Here is a 23,155-nt window from a genome sequence, read left to right on the forward strand (position 1 = left end):
CCCAGAAACAGGATCATATACTCCTAATCAAGACCAAAGTACACAAGATACATCTAGGCACTCCACATTCAACTATAACCAGCGCTATTAGCTTTTGCTTTCATAAGCACTGGAGAGGGTGATTTTTGTAAAGTATTTGCTTGAGTAAAGGGCTCTGACTGAAAATTGCCTCCGTCAAATGCAGCTAAAGGTTTGCACAGATTTCACACCATAGGACTAATTTAATAACAGGGCAACTACAACAGTTTCCAAAAATTGCTTTTCATAAAATAGTCTCCCATAACTGCCCCTACTAATTTATTTATTTAGATTTTGCTCACACCTTTTTGCAGTAGTAGCTCAAGGTAAGTTACATTCAGGTACACGGGTATTTCCCTGACCCTGGAGGGCTCACAATCTAAGTTTGTAGATGAGGCAATGGAGGGTTAAGTGACTTGCAGCAGTGGGAATTGAACTGGGCACCTCTGGATGTCAAGACCGGTGCTGTAACCACTAGGCCACTCCTCCACTGCTCTGAGGCTGTCACAGATTTGCTCTGAGACAGGTGCAAATATTTGTGCACATTGCACATAGGGCATTTTCATCAAGCAATGTGTACATCACAACTCTGCCAACACCTAAAGTAAGCATTGGTTTTACATATGTATATACACCTGTGCAATTTATAAGAACCATTTCTGCACGTTTTATGGCTGGAAAATGCTTTGTAACATTACCACAACTCCCCCCCCCCCCCCAATGTATGTATTTTTAGCCACAATAACTAAAGGTGTTTCCTTTCTTGATTCTCCTGTTCTCTAGTCTTGTTATTGGCTGTTTCTCTAATGGGAAATTAATACTAAAAATCAAAGTATTTCTATGGGTGTGTTTAGATCAGGGGAGGAAATTGATACATTCCTATATGATTTCCAGATGTTCATGTGCTATTTTAACCCTAGCTTGGTTTTTAATATGCATATTGCACTTACTAATTTTCAAAGAGCAGTAACGCAGGTTGTTTCTATTTGAAAATTAACCTAATGCACTTGCATTAAAAGTGCCCATATAGTTTGCAGCTACATAGGCTAGTCAAAAACTGTCCCCCAAAAGTGTCAGAGAAACACAGAGTAGATAACAGGTAAGGCCCCACAGGGCTCACTGGGACTCCATTCTTGCTGCACGGGCAGATAGCCCCAGCTGATGCTTGGTTTCCTCCCCTTTTCTTCATAACCAAGAGTCCTCTGTGCCTGTCCCAGCCTTTCTTGAATTCTGTCACTTTTTCTGCCTCCCACCATCTCCCTTGGGAAGCCATTCCACACATCATCCACCCCTTTCCATGAAGAATTATTGCCTGATATTGTTCCTGAGTTTACTCACTTGAAGATTTATACTGTAGCCTCTTGTTCGAGGATATTCTTTCATCTGAAAAAGGTTGGATTTGCCTTATCAATATTTGAATGTTGCAAGAACATGTAAATAAAAGAAAATGCATGTGCATCATTTTAGCTCAGAACGCAACCCTCATGTACAGCAGGCCAGCACACACAGAGACCCACATGGAAAGAGCCAGTGAAATTCAGAAGCCTTGACTGTGAAATCCAAGAAGTGTCAGTACCCTGGTAACCCATCGTTTAGCCCATCACAGAAAACTTTCCCAGCTCATCACAAAACAATAAAGCTTATAGGCTTGAGGTTGTCTTAGTTTATTACAAAAATAACTTCTAGGCAATTGTGTATAATCCAACTCAATTGAAAAGCTATACAAATTCTGATTTTCTGAGCTAGAAGCAGAAGAAAGGTGTGTACAATACATGATGCATACATAATATCAAACAGTTCCACAAATGTACAGTCAGAGCAAAACTCACACTCACTAGTGCAAGTAGAAGTCACCATCTTGCCCAAGTCATGCCTGGAGTTCTTGGTCTTCCACCCTTAAAGAGGCAGCAATCTGGGTGCAAGAATAGATCTAAGAGAGAGAATGGAGGACCAAGACAGAAATCTCAGGTCCAGCTAGAACCCAGTCCTCTTATCAATGAGATGTAGTTCTGGTTTCAGAGGTTCTGCTCTGAAAGTACTTCCTCTGTTCCTGAACAGCACACTCCAACAAGGGGAGGTTGATCCCATCCACACAGGTCAGCACACGGGCACGCAACACGGGAACCTCACCTGTAAATATAAACCATACGGGTTATAGCTCTGAGACAGTCTTGTCCCATGCTTCCCCCTGTAACAGTACAGCACCTCTGGTTGCTACAGAGACATTTGTCTTGCATTTTTACCTTGTTAAACTAAATGCTTGAAACCCCATGGACTGAAGTAATGTATTTCTGAATGTTGATTTCTTAAAGTTTCATAATTATAAAGTTAAAACAACTGATGTGTTTATCTGCTGAAGAATACCATGGAGATCCGAAGTCTTTAGTCAGTCAGTGGCATGGACCTGCCTATTTACAATAATAATGCCTGTCTATCTCTTCCAGTGAGGAGAGGTGAGCACCAAATAATACAGGAAGAATTCCATCACCACCACCCCACCTGTGAGGGCAGGCAATTCTCCCATTAGTAATCAGCTACCTCTGCAATACTCATGCATAAAACTGCAGCTACACTTAAAAGGTAACCCCTCATTTACCAGCTTCATTTCTGCAAAATGAAGTAATGAAAAAGTCAAAGGCAGGTAAGTAACTCTTACCTTCAGCCCTCTCAATCTCCCCAAGAGCCATGTACATGGACCCAATCTGTGCTTGGAATGGTTCCACAGACTTTGTGCTGATGCAGATCCGGTGCTGGATAGCTCCCTGCGGGGCAGTTAATTCAGCCTCTGAACGAGACATATCGTAACAGCTTAACCTGAAATGTACAGATTTATTAGAGAGTTGCATGGGTACATAACTTTCATCCATCACCGCCTGTCCCCACTGGAATCTAAACTATACCCACCTGCATCTGCTAAGATCCATTCCATCACCACCCATCCCTACAATTAATCTCCTCCATCCTCACCTGTACCCCCAGGTACTTCCTTCAATACCTGTCATCAGTGCCTGTATTTGACTTGCCAGAACAGTATTACAGCTCAAAGAATAGGAGATGGGGAGGTAGTCTCTTTAAGGATGCACTTAAAATGTGTTTTGGAATAATTTTCATGCTTTGAGTAATCTGGAAACCTACCCAGGACAGCATTTGCTCACCCCAAGGTTAAGACCCTTTTTTCTCAGTCTGAGAATCACTCTGACACTAGAGAGCTGCAGTTGCCTCTCTTGGTACATTCCAAGCCTCATTCTGGTGCTCCAATTTCATCTTTATTTGTTCCAAGCCTCACACTGACACTCCTGCGGGAAACCTACACCAACTTCTTCCATCCCCACAGCAATCCTGCAAACCCAAAAGTCATACCTGCAGAATTCCCATGAACCCTGAAAAGGAGCAACTGTGGTCTCTGGGCCTGACTGTCAAAACAGCCACAAATGTGTGGTGTCTGATGTTTAGCGTGTGTAATGTTTATTCTTAATTACCTGGAATCTGTCATTCCATAGTGGTATATAAACAAATTGCGTATTTTATCAAAGCATTCTTTTTTTTTTTTTTTTGCAATACAGCTTTACAGCTCAGTTCTGACATTAGAATTCGCCCTTTCCTAAATACTCCATAAAGTTATTACAAACATAAGCGGTGCTGTACTGGGTCAGACCAATGTCCATCGAGCCTACCATCCTGTCTTTGACAGCAGCCACTTTGGGTCACTCAAAAATACCTCACACGGATAAAAAGGATCCGTTTCCCTGTTGCTCACTCTCAAAAATAAGAGATGATCTCCAAACTTACTTAGCTAATAATTAACTGACCCCTCCTCCAAAAAATGTGTCCATCCCATTTTTCACCCACCTACACTGCTTGCCTTTATTACATTCTCTGGAAACCAAAGCTACAGCTTGTGTTCCCTGTCCTGGGGACCCCAAAGCAGTCAGATTTTCAGGATATCTCCAATGAATCTGCATATTCTGGGTCTTCAATGCATGCGGATTTATCTCATGCATATTCATAGGAGATACCAAAAAAGCACAAGGGCAGACGGTCTGCAGACTCCAAGATGGAAAATAAACGGAGCAGATCGTTATCAAAACAAAACGTAATTTATTAGTAAAAACCAATGGAATATACACACACACAAACGGCCCGACACAGGCCGTGTTTCGCCCAACAGGGCTGCTTCAGGGGCTACACGACAGTCCTTCACTGTCCAGTGTAATGAACACATATAAAATGTCCGGCAATTGAATATAAAGAAGATCACCTTGATTTGAAAAAACAGCTGGATCAGAGATGCCAAAACATAGAATGCTGACACCAAGTCTCTGATCCAGCTGTTTTTTCAAATCAAGGTGATCTTCCTTATATTCAATTGCCGGACATTTTATATGTGTTCATTACACTGGACAGTGAAGGACTGTCGTGTAGCCCCTGAAGCAGCCCTGTTGGGCGAAAGACGGCCTGTGTCGGGCTATTTGTGTGTGAGTATATTCCATTGGTTTTTACTAATAAATTACGTTTTGTTTTGATAACGATCTGCTCTGTTTATTTTCCATCCTATTCATAGGAGATATCCTGAAAATCTTAAGTCTCTGAAACAGGTTTGTTAAGCCTGGCCTAACGTTTACTTGTGATTATTTTGTTATTATAAACTAGTTGAAGCTCAACACAGCCTGCTAAACTAGATACCTTGCAGCAGTGTTTAGATTTCGGTCGTAGGTCTTACTTAAAGTTATCATATGGCCTCCTCATTGATATGTGGTTACTAATGTTCATACAAATAAGAAGAAGATATACTCAAGTATTTTTATCAGAAGGGTGTGGCTGGAGTGCATGAGCCATCAGCTTTCATCTATATCAAAGTTACAGGCCCTCACACTATCTCAAGGACTTTCAAGCAATGGTTAGAAGCTCAACGTTTCTGTTGCTCACTGCAAAGGATTCTGGGACTGCATAAAGCTACATTCCACACAGGATTCTGGGGGTTTCAGGCCTGTGAAGCACTAAACGTCAGGTTGCACTGAAATATCAAGAAGCCCTGCAAGAGAGAAAGTGGTTTGCACTAACAGTACCCTTCTTCTAAGCAATTAAATGTTCTACTTAGGTGAATTCAAATGTTAACAGATGTGCTAGGCAGCTGCTCAAAAACTACACACTAAAATGAATTCAACATTTCAAAGGCTGGAAGAACCACTAGCCATAATCCCAGCTCTGATCTGAGGCGCTGGCAGCTTGTCTAAAGGACATGGTTCATTCATTTGTCTTGAAATTGCAAAGCATGAAACTGAACTGCAAGGAGTGATGGCAAGTTTGAATTTTCTGCTGCTGCAACATACCTGGAAGCAAGCTAACTGGGGAAGCTTCTTACCTGCCAAATGTCCTCACTGATTCCCCCTCCTGAATTAAACCACAGCTGATCTCCCAAAGAAAGAGATGCTTCCCAGCTGCTGGCAGCATCCTGAAGAGCAGCAGGTAAGGTCAGCACATCTCTCTTCTTTATTCCGTCTCAAGTGCAGAAATCTGAAATGAAAAAGTCTTGTCCTCTCAGCAGGCAGCTAGAAGCTCCAGATCATTTTTATAACCTCAGGAAAAAAAACCAAACAGTTATAGTGCTAAATGGCAGATGACGTTTAATGTGAGCAAGTGCAAGGTGATGCATGTGGGAAAAAAGAACCCGAATTATAGCTACGTCATTCAAGGTTCCACGTTAGGAGTTACGGACCAAGAAAGGGATTTGGGTGTCGTCGTCGATAATACACTGAAACCTTCTGCTCAGTGTGCTGCTGCGGATCGGAAAGCGAATAGAATGTTGGGTATTATTAGGAAAGGTATGGAAAACAGGTGTGAGGATGTTATAATGCCGTTGTATCGCTCCATGGTGCGACCGCACCATGAGTATTGTGTTCAATTCTGGTTGCCGCATCTCAAGAAAGATATAGTGGAATTGGAAAAGGTGCAGTGAAGGGCGACTAAAATGATAGCGGGGATGGGACGACTTTCCTATGAAGAAAGACTAAGGAGGCTAGGGCTTTTCAGCTTGGAGAAAAGACGGCTAAGGGGAGACATGATAGAGGTATATAAAATAACGAGTGGAGTGGAACAGGTGGATGTGAAGCATTCGTTCACGCTTTCCAAAAATACTAGGACTAGGGGGCATGCGATGAAACTACAGTGTAATAAACAAATCAGAGAAAATGTTTCTTCACCCAACTCCCATAATTAAACTCTGGAATTCGTTGCCAGAGAACATGGTGAAAGCGGTTAGCTTAGCAGAGTTTAAAAAGGGGTTAGACGGTTTCCTAAAGAACAAGTCCATAAACTGCTACTAAATGGACTTGGGCAAAATCCACAATTCCAGGAATAACATGTATAGAATGTTTGTACGTTTGGGAAGCTTGCCAGGTGCCCTTGGCCTGGATTGGCCGCTGTCGTGGATAGGATGCAGGGCTCGATGGACCCTTCTTGGTCTTTTCCCAGTATGACATTACTTATGTACTTATATGCTTGAGAGCAGGCACCCAGTGGTTTTCATATATTTAGATTACTCTATGGCATGAAATCTTTCCTCCTTGCCAGTGCTGATGTAAAGTTATAAGACATAAGTCCATGAAGCCCAGCATCCTGTTCCAATTCAGGTCACAAATACCTAGCAAAATCTCAAAAAAGTACTAAACATTTTATACTGCTTATCCCAGAAATAGTGGACTTTTCCCCAATTCCAATTTAATAATGGTCCATGGACTTTTCGTTTAGGAAGCCGTCCAAACCTTTTTTAAACCCCACTAAGCTAACCTCCTTTACCACATTCTCTGGCAACAAATTCCAGAGTTTTACACGTTGAATGAAGAAACATTTTCTCCAATTTGTTTTAAATTTACTACTTTGTAGCTTCATCGCATGCCTCCTAGTCCTAACATTTTTGGAAAGCATAAACAGACGCTTCACATCTACACTTTCAAATCCACTCATTATTTTATAGACCTCTATCATATCTCCCCTCAGCCACCTTTTCTCCAAGCTGAAGAGCCCTAGCTGCTTTAGCCTTTCCTCATAGGGAAGTCATCCCATTCCCTTTATCATTTTCAATGCCCTTCTGTGCACCTTTTCTAATTCCACTATATCTTTTCTGAGATGCGGTGACCAGAATTGAACACAATATTCGAGGTGCAGTCGCACCATGGAGCGATACAAAGGCATTATAACATCCTAATTTTTGTTTTCCATTCCTTTCCTAATAATACCTAACATTCTATTTGCTTTCTTAGCCACAGCAGCACACTGAGCAGAAGGTTTCAATGTATCATCACCGATGACACACCTAGATCCCTTTCTTGGTCTGTGACTCCTAACGTGGAACCTTGCATGACATAGCTATAATTCAGGCTCCTCTTTCCCACATGCATCACTTTGCACTTGCTCACATTAAACATCATCTGCCATTTAGACGCCCAGTCTCGTAAGGTCCTCTTGTAATTTTTCACAATTCTCCCACGATTTAACCACTTTGAATAACTAGTTACTCCCATCTCTAGGTCATTTATAATTATGTTAAAAAGCAGTGGTTCCAGCACAGACCCCTGGGGAACCCCACTAGCTACCCTTCTCCATTTAGAATACTGACCATTTAACCCTATTCTCTGTTTTCTATCTTTTAACCAGTTTTTAATCCACAATAGAACCCTACCTCCTATTCCATGACTCTCCAATTTCCTCTGGAGTCTTTCATGAGGTACTTTGTCAAACACCTTCTGAAAATCCAGATACACAATATCAACCAGCTCACCTTTGTCCACATGTTTGTTCACCCCTTCAAAGGAATGTAGTAGATTGGTGAGGCAAGATATCCCTTCACTAAATCCATGTTGACTTTGTCTCATTAATCCATGCTTTTGAATATGTTCGGTAATTTTGTTCTTTATAATAGTCTCTACCATTTTGCCCGGCACCGACGTCAAACTCATCTCTCTATATAAAAGGCAACACCAACGTTCTATGAAGCCTCCAGCCGGAAGTGTGAAGGGGGCGAGATATCCGGTTTCCCTATGAGTGTCTGCCCCGCCCTCTCTGTAACACAGTCAGTGAAGGAAAACAGCAGAGCATGAAAGCAAATCGCTGGCTCTGTAACAGTGAAGGACTCAGAGGGGGGGGGAGGGGAGAGAGGCCAGAGGGCAGGGACACACACACTCCCACATGCACACAGAAGAAAACATTGCTAGCCCCCGTTTCATTTGCATCAGAAACGGGGCTTTTTTACTAGTCGGTCTATAATTTCCTGGATCTCCCCTGGAACTTTTTTTTTAAAAATCGGCGTTACATTGGCCACCCTCCAATCTTTCGGTACCACGCTCAATTTTAAGGATAAATTACATATTACTAACAATAGCTCCACAAGTTCATTTTTCAGTTCTATCAGTACTCTGGGATGAATACCATCTGGTCCAGGAGACTTGCTACTCTTCAGTTTGTACAACTGCCCCATTACATCCTCCAGATTTATAAAGAATTCATTCAGTTCCTTCGACTCGTCAGCTTCAAATACCATTTCTGGCACCGGTATCACACCCAAATCTTCCTTAGTGAAGACCGAAGCAAAGAATTCATTTAATCTCTCTGCTACGGCTTTGTCTTCCCTGATCGCCCCTTTTATTCCTCGGTCATCTAGCGGTCCAACCGATTCTTTTGCCGGCTTCCTGCTTTTAATATATCTAAAAAATTAATATACCTAAAAAAAAATGTACTATGTGTTTTTGCCTCCAACGCAATCTTTTTTTCGAAGTCCCTCTTAGCCTTCCTTATCAGCGCTTTGCATTTGACTTAACATTCCTTATGCTGTTTCTTATTACTTTCAGTCAGTTCCTTCTTCCATTTTCTGAAGGATTTTCTTTTAGCTCTAATAGCTTCCTTCACCTCACTTTTTAACCATGCCGGCTGTCGTTTGGTCTTCCGTCCTCCTTTTTTAATAAGTGGACTGTATTTGGCCTGTGCTTCCAGGATGGTGTTTTTTAATAGCACGCCTGATGTAAATTTTTGACACTTGCAGCTGCTTCTCTAAGTTTTATTTTCACCGTTCTTCTCATTTTATCATAGTCTCCTTTTTTTAAAGTTAAATGCCAACGTATTTGATTTCCTGTGTATACTTACTTCAAAGCTAATATCAAATCTGATCATATTATGATCACTGTTATCAAGCGGCCCCAGCACCATCACCTCCTGTACCAGATCATGCGCTCCACTAAGACAATGCACTTAAACGCCTAAAAATTTCCCTGCCTATGTAAAACTGGAAGAAAGAGGGGAAAAGTCTTTAATGGTTCAGTGTATTAAACCAGAGAATGAATGTGAACCATTTCTGTATACTAGGTAATGAAGTCTATCTGGCCATAGACAGGGTTAACTGTGGGAACTGGGACAAAATCATCAGCACAGGTCACCAGCCAAGACTGAAGACGTGCAAGATGGGAGAGTTCCCTGCCCTTGAAGGCTGAAAGCAGTGGGGGGAATGGGGAAGAAAGGTGACATCCGCCACTGTAGCCAGGGTCTCTAGCTGATGCCATCAGGGGCCACTGCAACTTCTGGCCTACCAGCATTGCGGAAGAGAAGCCAATGTCAGGCGTACAGTTTCTGCAGTCATGTGGAGACCTGGGCTTTGTCTCCCTCTCCCCTCAAGGCCATGCTTAAAAAATGGTAGTTCTCATACAGAATAAACTGTAGATCATTAAAAAATTAGATGTACAAGGATCCCTCAAGAAGTCTATGGGCTGGCCTAAGTAGATGGCTATGGCTCATGTTTACAATATTCTCAATAACAAGACATTTAACAGCAATTGTGTAAAGGGGCACCAAGAAGGCACCTATTTGGACCCTATTATATACGTGGAAATACGCACATATAATTTAGGTATGACCACTGTAAATGCTCGGACCTGATTGCTAAAAGACCCACACATGCTGGTCTTCTAGTAATTTACACATGTTCATGGTGCCCTCTTTATAATATTACCTCCTTTATGACAAGTGAACATCCTTGAACTTTGATCTCTTTTTCTGATGGCTATGCAGGTCTCCTGATACAATCTTTGCTTCAAACATCTCTTTGGCATACTGATCAACTAAGCCAATTAACTTTAATTGTTCACCGTCTTGTATCACTGGTAAGTTTGACTCCAGTTATGACCTAAGCTATGTTTACCTATTAACTTTACCAGCATGCTGCTCCTACTGGACACAGACTATGTAATTGACTCCTGTAGTTCTAAACTTCTCTGCCAGTCAGAGATGACATCAGTGCAGAGAGAGAGCAAAAAAAACCCAAAAACCCACAGAGCTTCAGTGAGCTCTACAGACAAATCCCAGAGTCCTCTTGGCATAGTCCCATAAACCTCCAAGTCTATTGCTAAACGCAAGCCTTGGATACATTCCTAAAACTGGAAAGTCAGTGCAGGGTGAGCCATGGAGTGGAAGGCAGCAGCAAACAAAGAAAGAGTGGAGGAATGGCCTAGTGGTTAGGGTGGTGGACTTTGGTCCTGGGGAACTGAGGAACTGAGTTCCATTCCCACTTCAGGCACAGGCAGCTCCTTGTGACTCTGGGCAAGTCACTTAACCCTCCATTGCCCCATGTAAGCTGCATTGAGCCTGCCATGAGTGGGAAAGTGCGGGGTACAAATGTAACAAAAATTAAAAAATAAAATAAAATGTCTACTGCCTATGCAATCGCTGCTGACTTCCAAAATATGGAATTAGGTTCATGGGTTTAATGAAGGGATTCTCAACTCAGTCCTCAGGACACACCCAGCCAGTCAGGTTTGCAAGATATTCACAATGAATATACATGAGATAAATTTGCATGCCACTACCTGAAGCAAATCTACCACGTGAGAACCACTGGTTTAATGCAAGAGTTCTCCTCAGGATACTCCCAGTCAGTCAGGTTTTCAGCATACCCACAATGAATATGCATGAGATAGATTTGAATATAATGGAGGTAGTGTATGCAAATTTATTTAATGCATATAATGCACTGGTGTGTGTTCAATTGTTAGCACATTTTTAACCCTTGTTAATCCCTATCTTTAACTGTGAAATTTGCAAGCTATATTCAGCACAAACAAATTCAAGTGCAAAGCATTACATGCAAATACATTTATCACAAAACACCTAGCCACCTGCCTGGGGTGGCGCCACGGCCACTTAGAGGGTCTATCCCCAGCACAACTCAGATATGCCTGCACCTGTCACTTGTGCTCTACACTATACACTCTTCCCGAGTGGGTCACAACTGCCTCTGGGCGAGTCTCCCACTCTCAAATTATTCCCAGTGATTTCTAGTTTACTGTAGCCACACTCCCAGTGGTCCCACAGTTCCCAGAGAGCACTCACAGACCCAACACAAACCACCAGGATTCTTATCAATCCAAACAGGCAGAATCAACAAACTAAAATATTGTTTATTGTCAGAACTTGAACAGTGGACAAAAAAATATGTAATCAGCAAACAATAACAGGTAACGGAAATATGGACCAATTATAACACTAACTAAACATATTTACTTTCTAGACAATACCTGGGGAGATCAGGACATATAGTGCTCACCAGTTATCAAATATAACTGTTTTACAGGGTTTCAGCAAAGCCCTCTCTCTCTCTTTCTCCCAGGCTGAAACGGGGGCAAAAGCCAGTACAATTCAAATGAAAAGAGCTCCTGGACCGCCAATCCGAGCCCCATCAACAAGTTTTAAAAGTATACTGCTTACAGTACTGTAAATCACTTCTTCACTGAGTGAAACTAAAGAGGGAGCATTCAATTTTCTATAAGTGGAGGAGTGGCCTAGTGGTTAGAGCACCGGTCTTGCAATCCAGAGGTGGCCGGTTTAAATCCCGCTGCTGCGGTGATTTATGTTGAACACATGTTTACTTGGTTTACCAACATATCCTCAAAGCTGGATAACAAAAAAGAGTGACCATTACTTCAGAGGCGTAATCAGAGACTGGGACCGAGAGGTTGATCTGGTATTTCCTAAAGGAGAAGAATCCTCACCCTTCCGCAGACGAGGAAGCCTCTGGTGGTGGGGAATGGAGGGAAGGGGTGGAGTTGGGAGGGGGGTTAGAGGAGTTGAGACCATGAGTAAGGGGCTTGACTAATTGGGTTAACTTAAAGTTATAGATAGGTGGGAGAATTTGACCGATTGTATTGATTTCTTCAGTTGAAAAGTTAATATGTTGACAATGGCTGTGAATACAAGAAGGGGGGCAGGGGCTGGGGAGAAAATGGAGGAAAAATTGGCTATAGACACTGCACGTCCGATGTTAGCTACATAATGTAAGATTTACTACAGTCAATGTCATGTTATCGTGTGGTTATGTAGATGCTTTAATAAAAATGTTTAAACATAAATCCTGCTGCTGCTCCTTGTGATCTTGGGCAAGTCACTTAACCCTCCATTGCCTCAGGTACAAGCTTAGATTGTGAGCCCTCCTGAGACAGAGAAATATCCAGAGTACCTGAATGTAACTCACCTTGAGCTACTACTGAAAAAGGTGTGAGCAAAATCTAAACAAATAAAATATAACAGCTTTAACATAAAACATGCACCACTTGCTGGCCAAACTAGAGAAATACACTTAATAATTAAGAATTAATAAAGGCAATTTTACAGGCTTAAAACACACTGTTCTGCACAACATTCAAAACAGCTTATTAACATGCAAAAGGCTTAACATGGATTGCAGTAAATACCAGGAAAATGGAACGCATATGGAAAAAAGGGAAAAAATGAATATACACTTAAAGATAGGAAACTAGCTCTTAGAAAATATATATACGCAACCAGACATGCACGGAAGTCCTATTATAAATCTAAAAGAGGGCACGATTATTCAGATCTAAAGAAACTATTCCTTGTTGTTAATAAACTTTTTGACACTAACCCTATTACCACAGTAAGCATAGACATCCCATCTGCTGATACACTGGCCAAATACTTCAATGAAAAAATCTTAAAATTACGTAATTCACTCCCGCTTAAGTGCTCAGATACGGAACATTTCTTCAATATACTTGAGTCCACCTCCAGAGACCATCCAGCGGATCGCATTTGGCGGCATTTTGCTCCTCTCTCCACTGAGTCAGTCTCTCAAGCGATTTCCAAATTTTCCAATTCTTATTGTAAATTGGATATCTGCCCTAATTACCTACTCAAATCTGCCCCTTCCCGGTACATCCAAGACCTTACATCACATCTAAATTTCATGCTTCAACAAGGCTTCTTCCCTAAGGACTATGGGAACAACCTTCTTACGTCTATACCTAAGGACACCAAGAAAAAGACCAATGATATTACAAATTACCGTCCTATAGCTTCTATACCATTGGTAATTAAACTGATGGAAAGCATGGTGACTAAACAACTCACAGAATACCTGGACAAGTTCTCCATTTTACATGACTCACAATCTGGTTTTCGATCCCTTTACAGTACGGAAACTGTATTGGTTACCATTATGACCAAATTCAAGCAACTAATTGCTGGTGCCAAAAGTATACTTCTCCTCCAATTTGATATGTCCAGCGCATTTGAAATGGTCAACCATGACACCCTACTACATCGTCTTGATTATTTTGGGATTGGCGGAAACATACTTAGCTGGATTAAGGGTTTTCTTTCATACAGATCATACAGGGTGAAATTGAATTCAATTATGTCATCTTCATGGAAAGCAGTTTGCGGAGTTCCCCAAGGTTCGCCACTTTCACCAACACTCTTCAACACAATGATGATTCCATTGGCTAATTCACTATCTAACCTAGGCTTAAATCTGTTTATTTATGCTGATGATGTTACAATCTATATTCCTTTCAGACAGGACTTGTCTGAAATCACCAATTTAATCAGAATAGGCCTGAGTACAATGGATGCACGGGCTAATTCATTTCAACTGAAACTGAACACTGAGAAGACTCATTGCCTCATCCTATCCTCTCAGCATAATAAGTTTAAACCTACAACTTTAAATATCCCCAACTACTCCCTCCCCATTTCGGATAGCCTAAAACTACTTGGCGTCACAATTGATCAGAACCTGACCCTAGAAACCCAAGTAAATTGCACCACAAAGAAAATGTTCTATTCGATGTGGAAACTTAAACGTATAAAACCTTTTTTTTTCTCCGTGACATTTTCCGCAAATTAATACAATCCATGGTACTAAGCCACTTAGATTACTGCAACGGAATCTATGCAGGTTGCAAAAAAAACAGATAATCAAGAAACTTCAGACCGCCCAGAACACAGCAGTGAGACTGATCTTTGGTAAATAAAAATCTGAGTCTGCCAAGCCCCTTCGTGAAAAATTACATTGGCTCCCCATTAAGGAACGTATTGCCTTCAAGGTCTGCACCTTGAGTCACAGGATTATTTATGGAGAAGTTCCTGGATACATGCTAAATCTAATTGACCTACCACCCTGAAACAGTTCCAGTTTTTCCCAATCCTACTTAAATTTACATTACCTAGATTGCAACGGCCTTAAATACAAGCCTACCTACGCATCCAGCTTCTCCTCATAGGAACACAGCTATGGAATGCACTACCCAAAATCATAAAATCAACTCAGAACCATCTAAATTTCAGGAAATTACTGAAGACCACCATGTTTAAGAAGGCTTACTTTCCTGACCCAACCTAACGTACCTCTTATTTGATACAGCTAAATCCATGGACCTTATCATCTTTTTCACTTTTATTATCTTTGTTGTCCTATCTGATACCTATATGTTTACTATTTTACTATTACATTGTTTAATTGTATTTTACTGAACTGTAGCCTGCCCTACGGTCTTGTGTAAGCCACACTGAGCCTACAACTAGTGGGAAAATGTGGGGTATAAATGTGTTAAATAAATAAATAAATATGGTGATCTGATAAATCCTTCCCTTCCTTCCTTACCGACTTTGATGCTTGGCTCTCTGTCTTTCTTGACCCCTCATCTCCGTCCCTCATTCTCAGAGACTTTAACGTACATGCTGATGACCTATCCGACCGCCATGCTTCTAAGTTCCTCATCCTAACATCCTCCTTCAACCTCCAGCTGTGCTCCACCACCCCTACTCACCGTGACGGCCATTGTCTTGACCTCGTCCTCTCCTCCTCCAGCTCACCCTCCAATTTCCACGTCTCAGCTCTTCCTCTCTCCGACCATCACCTGATCACATTCACACTTCTTCACCCCCCCCTCCACCCCGTCCAACTTTAACCACCACCTCCAGGAACCTCCAGGCTATTGACCCCTCCACCTTATCATCTACTATCTCTAATCTCCTCGCCTCCATCACGTCCTCTGAAACTGTCGACAAAGCGGTCTCCGCCTACAATACCGCTCTCTCGTCTGCTTTGGACACCCTCGCGCCATCCATCTCCCGTCCCACAAAGCGCACCAATCCCCAGCCCTGGCTGACTCCTTGCATCCGTTACCTTCGCTCCTGCACCCGATCCGCTGAGCGCCTCTGGAGGAAATCTCGTACCCTTTCAGACTTCCTCCACTACAAATTCATGCTATCCTCCCTCCACTCCTCCCTATTCCGTGCAAAACAGGACTATTACACCCAATTGACCAATTCTCTCAGCTCCAACCCTCGTCGTCTCTTCACCACCCTTAACTCCCTCCTAAAAGTGCCCCCCGCTCCTACTCCCCCTTCCCTCTCTCCTCAATCACTGGCCGACTATTTCCGCGACAAAGTGCAAAAGATCAACCTTGAGTTCACGACCAAGCCACCACCTCCTCTTCACCCTTTAACCCTCTCCCTCAACCAACCTACCCAGGTCTCTTTCTCCTCTTTTCCTGAGATCACTGAGGATGAAACTTCCCGCCTTCTTTCCTCCTCGAAATGCACCACCTGTTCCTCTGATCCCATCCCCACCAACCTACTCAACACCATCTCCCATACTGTCACCCCCGCCATCTGTCGCATCCTCAACTTCTCTTTCTCCACTGCAACTGTCCCTGACACCTTCAAGCACGCCGTTGTCACACCTCTCCTCAAAAAACCTTCACTTGACCCTACCTGCCCCTCCAACTACCGCCCCATCTCTCTTTTACCCTTCCTTTCCAAAATACTTGAGCGCGCCGTTCACAGCCGCTGCCTTGATTTTCTCTCCTCTCATGCCATCCTCGATCCACTTCAATCCGGCTTTCGCCCTCTGCACTCGACAGAAACAGCACTCTCTAAAGTTTGCAACGACCTGCTCCTGGCCAAATCCAGAGGTCACTACTCCATCCTCATCCTCCTCGATCTTTCTGCCGCGTTTGACACTGTCAACCATGATTTACTTCTTGCCACGCTGTCCTCTTTTGGGTTCCAAGGCCCTGTCCTCTCCTGGTTCTCCTCTTATCTCTCCCACCGCACCTTCAGGGTACACTCCCATGGATCTTCCTCCACTCCCATCCCACTATCTGTTGGAGTTCCCCAGGGATCTGTTCTTGGACCCCTTCTCTTCTCAATCTACACCTCTTCCCTGGGCTCGCTGATCTCGTCTCATGGTTTTCAGTATCATCTTTATGCTGATGACACCCAGCTATACCTCTCCACACCTGACATCACCGCGGAGACCCAGGCCAAGGTATCGGCCTGTTTATCCAACATTGCGGCATGGATGTCCAACCGCCACCTGAAGCTGAACATGTCCAAGACCGAGCTCCTCGTCTTTCCTCCTAAACCCACTTCTCCTCTTCCTCCACTCTCTATCTCTGTTGATAACACCCTCATCCTCCCCGTCCCATCTGCCCGCAACCTCGGAGTCATCTTCGACTCCTCCCTCTCCTTCTCTGCGCATATCCAACAGACTGCCAAGACCTGTCGCTTCTTCCTCTTCAACATCAGCAAAATTCGCCCTTTCCTCTCTGAGCACACCACCAGAACTCTCGTCCACGCTCTCATTACCTCTCGCCTTGATTACTGCAACTTACTCCTCACCAGCCTCCCACTCAGCCATCTATCCCCCCTTCAATCAGTTCAGAACGCTGCTGCACGTCTTATATTCCGCCAAAACCGATATACTCATATCACCCCTCTCCTCAAATCACTTCATTGGCTTCCGATCAGTTATCGCATACAATTCAAGCTCCTCCTCCTTACCTACAAATGCACTCAGTCTGCGGCTCCTCACTACCTCTCCACCCTCATCTCCCCCTATGTTCCCGCCCGTAACCTCCGCTCACAGGACAAAGCCCTTCTCTCTGTACCCTTCTCCACCACTGCCAACTCCAGGCTCCGCTCATTCTGCCTTGCCTCACCCCATGCCTGGAACAATCTTCCTTTACCCATACGCCATGCCCCCTCCCTACCCATCTTCAAATCTCTGCTTAAAACTCACCTCTTCAATGCTGCCTTCGGCGCCTAACCGCTCGAGATATATAAAATACCCCAATCTATCCACCCTATCAGATTAACTGTTCACTCGTCCTCTAGATTGTTCACTTGTCTTTAGATTGTTCTCTTGTCTTTTAGATTGTAAGCTCTTTTGAGCAGGGACTGTCCTTCTATGTTTAAATTGTACAGCGCTGCGTAACCCTAGTAGCGCTTTAGAAATGCTAGTTAGTAGTAGTAGTAGTAGATCTGTATTAAGCTAGGCTAGTTAACTACAGTAGAAGAGCTGTGGCCTTACTAGCTCCTGAGTACAAGTATGTCCAGTCCTCAGCTTCTTACTTCCTCCATTTCCTGTGAATACCAAAATCCACCTGAAATCCTGAATTAGAACATTCTCCTGTGGCACGTCCCCCCTCTGTACCAAAAAGCTTTTATCCACAGGAAGCCCTCCAAAAGTATGAAACAGTAAGCCCTGTCCCCTGCTGTATACTCTAGCCTCACCCCAGAACTCCACTTCTGTATCATTTGGATGAAAGCTGAAACAGAAGCAAACTCCACCCACTCCTGCCCGCCAGAACATCATCTCACTAGCTCATCTAAGGCTCCAGCCTGACCCCTCATATGGAGCAGCAAGTTAGCTGGTATCATTTTGGATGATGGCACTAGCTAGTGAGACAACAAACTGCAGTTTTCTTGCGCTTTTTTCTTCTTGGACGGGGGAAATGGAGGGAGAATCCATCAGTAGTGGGGATTTAAGGAATTTTACAGGGTGAGAATTAGGTTTAATATTTTTCACTTTTGGGGGACCCACAACGGGATGTGCCTTTTAACCAAAAGGGTTTCATGGTGTGATAGGATAACCTCCTGAGGCATGGTCACCAAATTTAGGGCTTCAGGCCCCTTTTGGGTACTTATGGAAGGAGGACTGCACCTGGCCTGGTAATGTTCACACTTTTGTGTCTATGGTAATAGTATCTTGATAAGCACTGAAACCTCAGGTATTTTTTCAGCACACTAAACAGAGACCTGAGTCAGGAAAAACCTGGGTCCAGAGTTCAAATTTCTCCTCTATATTAATCTTTTACTGAGCTGTAAACAGATTATAACAACTTGTTAAAACACTGTTCATGCTCCCTACTGCCAGAAAAGACAGCGTGTGTGTGCGAGCAATCATTGGGAAATGTAAGTCCTCCTTCCCACCTTCGCCCCTGCCCCAGCATTCTGTAGCCTGGACCAAGGAGGTTAGATTGAGAACAGGAGATGGTATGAGGCTATCTAGCCCATTATATGGGTTGAAGCCAGTGGGTGGAGCTTGCTGGCAGTAGGCAGCGATTGCCACCATACTGGTTCACCTAAAACAACAGTAAATGCTATTGAAAATAATTGCAAAAGATTATTAGAAATAATGGACTGCCTATGTGTGGTCCATCTGTAAAAACTCAAAAGCTGCTCCAGTTGGCTAGGCAGTGCCTTAAAAGGTGGAGGACAAGATTTTTTTTTTACTTATTTGACAAATTTTCCCAGATGTAGATATAAAATATCATGAAATCAAAACTGAGTATCACTAAAACAGTTTCAAAAATTATTGTAGCTGGTGGAAACAGCACTAATAAAGGCTGTATTTTCTGCTCATTTTTTTACAGTGTTCTACATAATACACCCAGCGCTCCTTGTCTCTCACCTAACTCACCCTCATCCTGTTAGACCGTCACTGAAATGCTTTGATGTTTCACTTATATATACTGTCATCTACTAACATTTGCTTATTTCCATCTGACGAAGAAGGGCTACCTTCGGAAGCTAATCAAAAAATGTATTAAGTTATGTCCAATAAAAAAGGTATCTTATTTTATTTTCCATGTTTTATTTTGTTTTATTTCTATTGATTACCTTTAAAAGTGGCTACCACATCTCTCTACATAATACAGTAATACATGGCCAAATTTCAGTGAACATATCCTGTTTACTGATGGGTTCATCTTAATTGTTGTTGTAATCTGCCTTGGGAAGCTTGGTGTTATAAAGATTGGAAGTAAAATTAAACTCTCTTTTCATTAGGACACATGGAATCACATCCTCACCTCATCAGTTTTGTACAAATGGATTATTTGGTTTTTCGCATGTTTCAGGGACAAGTGATTACAGTGAGACAGAACAACAGAATTCAGTAACATCTGCATGTAGGCACTCATTATTGAATATCTCTCTTTTAAATACTACTGCTTATCAAGTAGTAGTAATAAACAATATTAAGTGCATAATATACCACTGCATCCCACAAAGGATGCAAGGTGCAAGTTCCCACAAATCATCTTTTTCTTTTGATCTAGGCACAGGAAAAAAAAAGATTTTAAATGCTCCCATGTTTCAACCTAATTCATGTTTAATGTGGGCTATAATATTTATTTATTTATTTATTTAATTTATTTGCTGCATTTGTATCCCACATTTTCCCACCTATTTGCAGGCTCAATGTGGCTTACATTATGCCGTAATGGCGATCGCCATTAACAGAATGAAAATACAGAGTATTATTTTATTTGTTATTTATTTGTTACATTTATACCCCACATTTTCCCACCTAAGTGCAGGCTCAATGTGGCTTGCAAATAAAGTACAGAAAATATAACATAAGTTAGAAATGATTAGCTATTCAATACATTTCAGGTATTTGAGAACAAGCATAATATTTAACATTTAATAATGTCAATGAATAAAATAATATAAATGTCATAAATAAAATAAATAAAATAAATAAGTAGATAGAAACTCTGAATGCTGAGCACCTGATTCTCATAACATGATGTCTGTTTTAATCAGCGTGTTTTTTCTAGCATAAAAGGTGCCAGTACTCAAATGCCAGGCCACCCTTCAGGGGTGGTGTGATCACTGAGGGACTCACCCCACAATAGCCAGGCCCCCTGCAACCAGTCACAGAATCTATGACAAGGCAGAATTGGTGTGTAGGGCCTGAGCTCTTTCATTAAAACTTAGGGACCATAGGTCAATTTTAGCAGACAATGAAAAAGGTGCCGGTATTCAGTACCCCCTCAAAAAAGCCCTGGTTTTAGTGGCCCTTTACCAACAGAAAAAAGTTCTGCATGAATATAGCAGGTGCTAGGGTGTGCCTATAACCAACCCCTCCAAATGACACAATGATTATGATTTAAAATTACTACTCTACCTATGAAAAGTTATTCCGTTATTATACTTATTATTATCAGGGCTTTTTTTGAGGGGGTACTGAGTACCGGTACCTTTTCCATTGTCTGCTAAAATTGACCCATGGTCCCCAAGTTATAATGAAAGAGCTCAGGTTCAATACACCAATTCCGTCATGCCATAGATTCTGTGACTGGTTGTAGGGGGCCTGGCTATTGTGGGGTGGGTCTCTAAATGATCACCCAACCCCTGAAGGGTGGCCTGGCATTTGAGTACCGGCACCTATTTTGCTAGAAAAAACGCAGATTATTATTATTATTAGCATTTGTATAGCGATGGCAGGTTTGAAAATATAAGATTAAATAAAAATGCTACCAAACAACCACCAAAGATTAAAACGACAACGGGGATGAAGCAGCTCATAGTTTGCTTTATTTTGAGTGTACGCAGAACGACGGCTGCGTGGGGAAGGGGAAACACAGACTAACTTTTTTTGACGTCATACCGTTATCAAATCTGCTTGGGCTGGACGGTGGTGGACCTGAGCGCTCCTACATCGGTTTGTAGATGGTCACGTTCAGCATATTGGCGACTTGACTAGCGTCTCTTTTGTGTCATTACCTGTGTAGAGTTTTCTTGTCAATAAAGTTTGGGATCCCGATTCCCACATCTCTTCCGCTTCCGGCGGCTGCTTGTTTGATTGGTTGGTTCCTCCCAAGGTTCTTCGCAATCTAACCTCCTTCTCTTTGAGTCCTCCTAGTCCTAGTTTGTCCTCACAGTGATCTCCTGCCTAATTGTCTTGTCTTCGGACTCTGAGCAGCCATGAACCCGGACCTGCGCAGGGAGCGGGAAAGAGCTTCGTTCAACCCCGAGTTTCTCACTTATATTGTGGACAGAGGTGCCGAGCGCACCCGGCGCCGCAGAGAGATCGGTAGGAATGCCGGGGAGGAGGGGCGCCAAATGCCCTTTCTCATTTCAATGAATCCAACTTGGATGATACTACGAGTGAGGGAGGGAGGGTTTTTGGCATGTGTTAAAAAAAAAAAAAAAGAGTAAGGATCTTAAATGCACTGTGATTCTTTTGTATTTGCTAAAACGACTAACTTTATTTGTTTAGTGGGATTCAGATTTCTGTTGATTTTGAAAGGTGGGGAGAATTTTCTGGTTTCTCCACAATTAAGTTATTGATTTAATACATGTACACGTAAACTTCAAAGTAGTAAAAGGAAACAGCATTTAGCTGCGCCCAGATACAGTGCAGTAAATTGCAAAACTCTTCACAAGCTTGGATAGCTGATTGTGGAAAGTGCACCCGTGTGTGTGAAGATTTTTGCAGACGTAACTACTGCTGAGCTATATAATAAGTTTGGAGTTATTATATTGAGGGGGTGAGGACACGTCCATTGCTAAGAAACCATGTTTAACGCTTTTATGGTGATTTGATAGTGCATGTTTGAAAGACATACCCTCATAGATCGAGGTAGCTCTAGTAGATAGAGTAAGGTGAGGTGATACTGCTGGTAGCACATGTCTTACTCCTAATACGTGCTCCAGTGCAGCCGACGTTCTGTTAGGTTACAGACACTGAACTCTTGAACTGTGGTAGCTTGCTTTGTGTTCCCCACTGCAGCTGGGGAGGAAGGTGGAAAGCATTGGCCTCTACCTCGGAAAAGGCACCACATTATGGTTGTAAAGTAAAATTACGGAAGTAACCCAGCCAAGGTGTAGAACTAACTGTTCAATGGTGTTTCAGTAGTGTTTATAATATTTAGAGCACACACACACTTTGTCACTATGTAATCTGGTAAATCTTCTACCCCCCACAGGCATTAGTATGCTTTTGGAGATAGTAAATGTGGGAGTTTGGGTAAGTTTCCATGTCTGTTTGCTTTCCCAAAGGCCAAATGGATTCTTACATTTTCTGCCCCCCCCCCCCCAACATACTGTTTGCTTATTGTAACAAGTTCCGGGATGCACTAGGATCATGGTCTATCATGTGCTGGATATTAAGGGATCCCCTTAAAGTGGGTAATGTTATAAAGCAATGTCCATATTTTGGGTTGGGTCTCAAAAATGGCTCTTGAAAAATTGCACAGGAGTATACAGAAATGAAAAGTAGGTACATGGAAAGATAACACTTTTATGCAGCATATTGCTTAGCATGCCTCAGGGCAAAGTTGCAACGTATGCATGTACTTCATAAAATACAAAAATCACCAATAAGCTATGTGAGGTAAAACAAGTGGCTTTGTTGAGCAAATATGCAAACAGTGTGTCCAGTTGCCTACAGATTTTACAGAATGGTAAATAGAATTCATACTTGTTTGGCTAATAGAGATTTCAACTAGTAAGTGCACAATGCATGTACTAGGCTGTTTGGTGCCTTGCCTGTGCTAGTGAAAGTCTAATAATATTGCCCCCTCCTTATCGGTGATCTTAAGTCAAGGCCTGCCTTGGTGCGAGCAGGGCCAGAATTACATAAGAATAGCTATACTGATTCAGACCAATGGTCCATCTAGCCCAGTATCCTGCTTCCAACAGTGGCCAGTCCAGGTTACAAGTACCTGGTAGAAACCCAAATAGTAGCAACCTCTGGGAGAATGGAATATAAAGGGTTCTT

At 42.5% G+C, this 23,155-nt stretch overlaps 2 protein-coding genes across 6 annotated transcripts in view; one reads left to right on the forward strand and one right to left on the reverse strand.

The window, feature by feature from the left end:
* Positions 1–442: 442 nt before the first annotated feature.
* On the reverse strand, positions 443–21,246 carry TEN1 (TEN1 subunit of CST complex). Of its 4 annotated transcripts, none has more exons than XM_030208229.1 (4): positions 21,157–21,246; positions 5,381–5,532; positions 2,675–2,832; positions 443–2,148 (listed from the first exon to the last, which is right to left on the reverse strand). In XM_030208229.1, the coding sequence occupies exons 2-4, from the start codon at positions 5,467–5,469 to the stop codon at positions 2,012–2,014; spliced, it is 384 nt and encodes a 127-aa protein (XP_030064089.1). In that variant the 5' UTR covers positions 5,470–5,532; positions 21,157–21,246; the 3' UTR covers positions 443–2,011. The 4 variants fall into 4 exon arrangements, with proteins under 4 accessions (XP_030064089.1, XP_030064090.1, XP_030064091.1 ...); XM_030208230.1 differs by lacking the exon at positions 21,157–21,246 and adding an exon at positions 21,024–21,143; XM_030208231.1 differs by lacking the exon at positions 21,157–21,246 and adding an exon at positions 20,919–20,974.
* Positions 21,247–21,264: 18 nt separating this feature from the next.
* Positions 21,265–23,155, forward strand: part of ACOX1 (acyl-CoA oxidase 1) — a 44,413-nt gene continuing 42,522 nt past the window's right edge. For both annotated transcript variants that reach the window (XM_030208226.1, XM_030208227.1), the window contains exon 1: positions 21,265–21,466. In XM_030208226.1, coding sequence (XP_030064086.1) covers positions 21,358–21,466 — 109 coding nt within the window. In that variant the 5' untranslated portion in view covers positions 21,265–21,357. The remainder of the gene's footprint in view (positions 21,467–23,155) is intronic.

Source organism: Microcaecilia unicolor, chromosome 6, assembly GCF_901765095.1.
Source record: "Microcaecilia unicolor chromosome 6, aMicUni1.1, whole genome shotgun sequence".
Taxonomy (NCBI): Eukaryota; Metazoa; Chordata; class Amphibia; order Gymnophiona; family Siphonopidae; genus Microcaecilia; species Microcaecilia unicolor.

Excerpts from the sequence above, each read along its gene's own strand:
- TEN1 (XM_030208229.1), bottom strand. The coding sequence starts at position 5,469 with ATGCTGCCAGCAGCTGGGAAGCATCTCTTTCTTTGGGAGATCAGCTGT. Across the intron at positions 2,833-5,380 it reads TCAGTGAGGACATTTGGCAG|GTTAAGCTGTTACGATATGT; the intron begins GTAAGAAGCTTC and ends TGTACATTTCAG. Across the intron at positions 2,149-2,674 it reads GGAGATTGAGAGGGCTGAAG|GTGAGGTTCCCGTGTTGCGT; the intron begins GTAAGAGTTACT and ends TTATATTTACAG.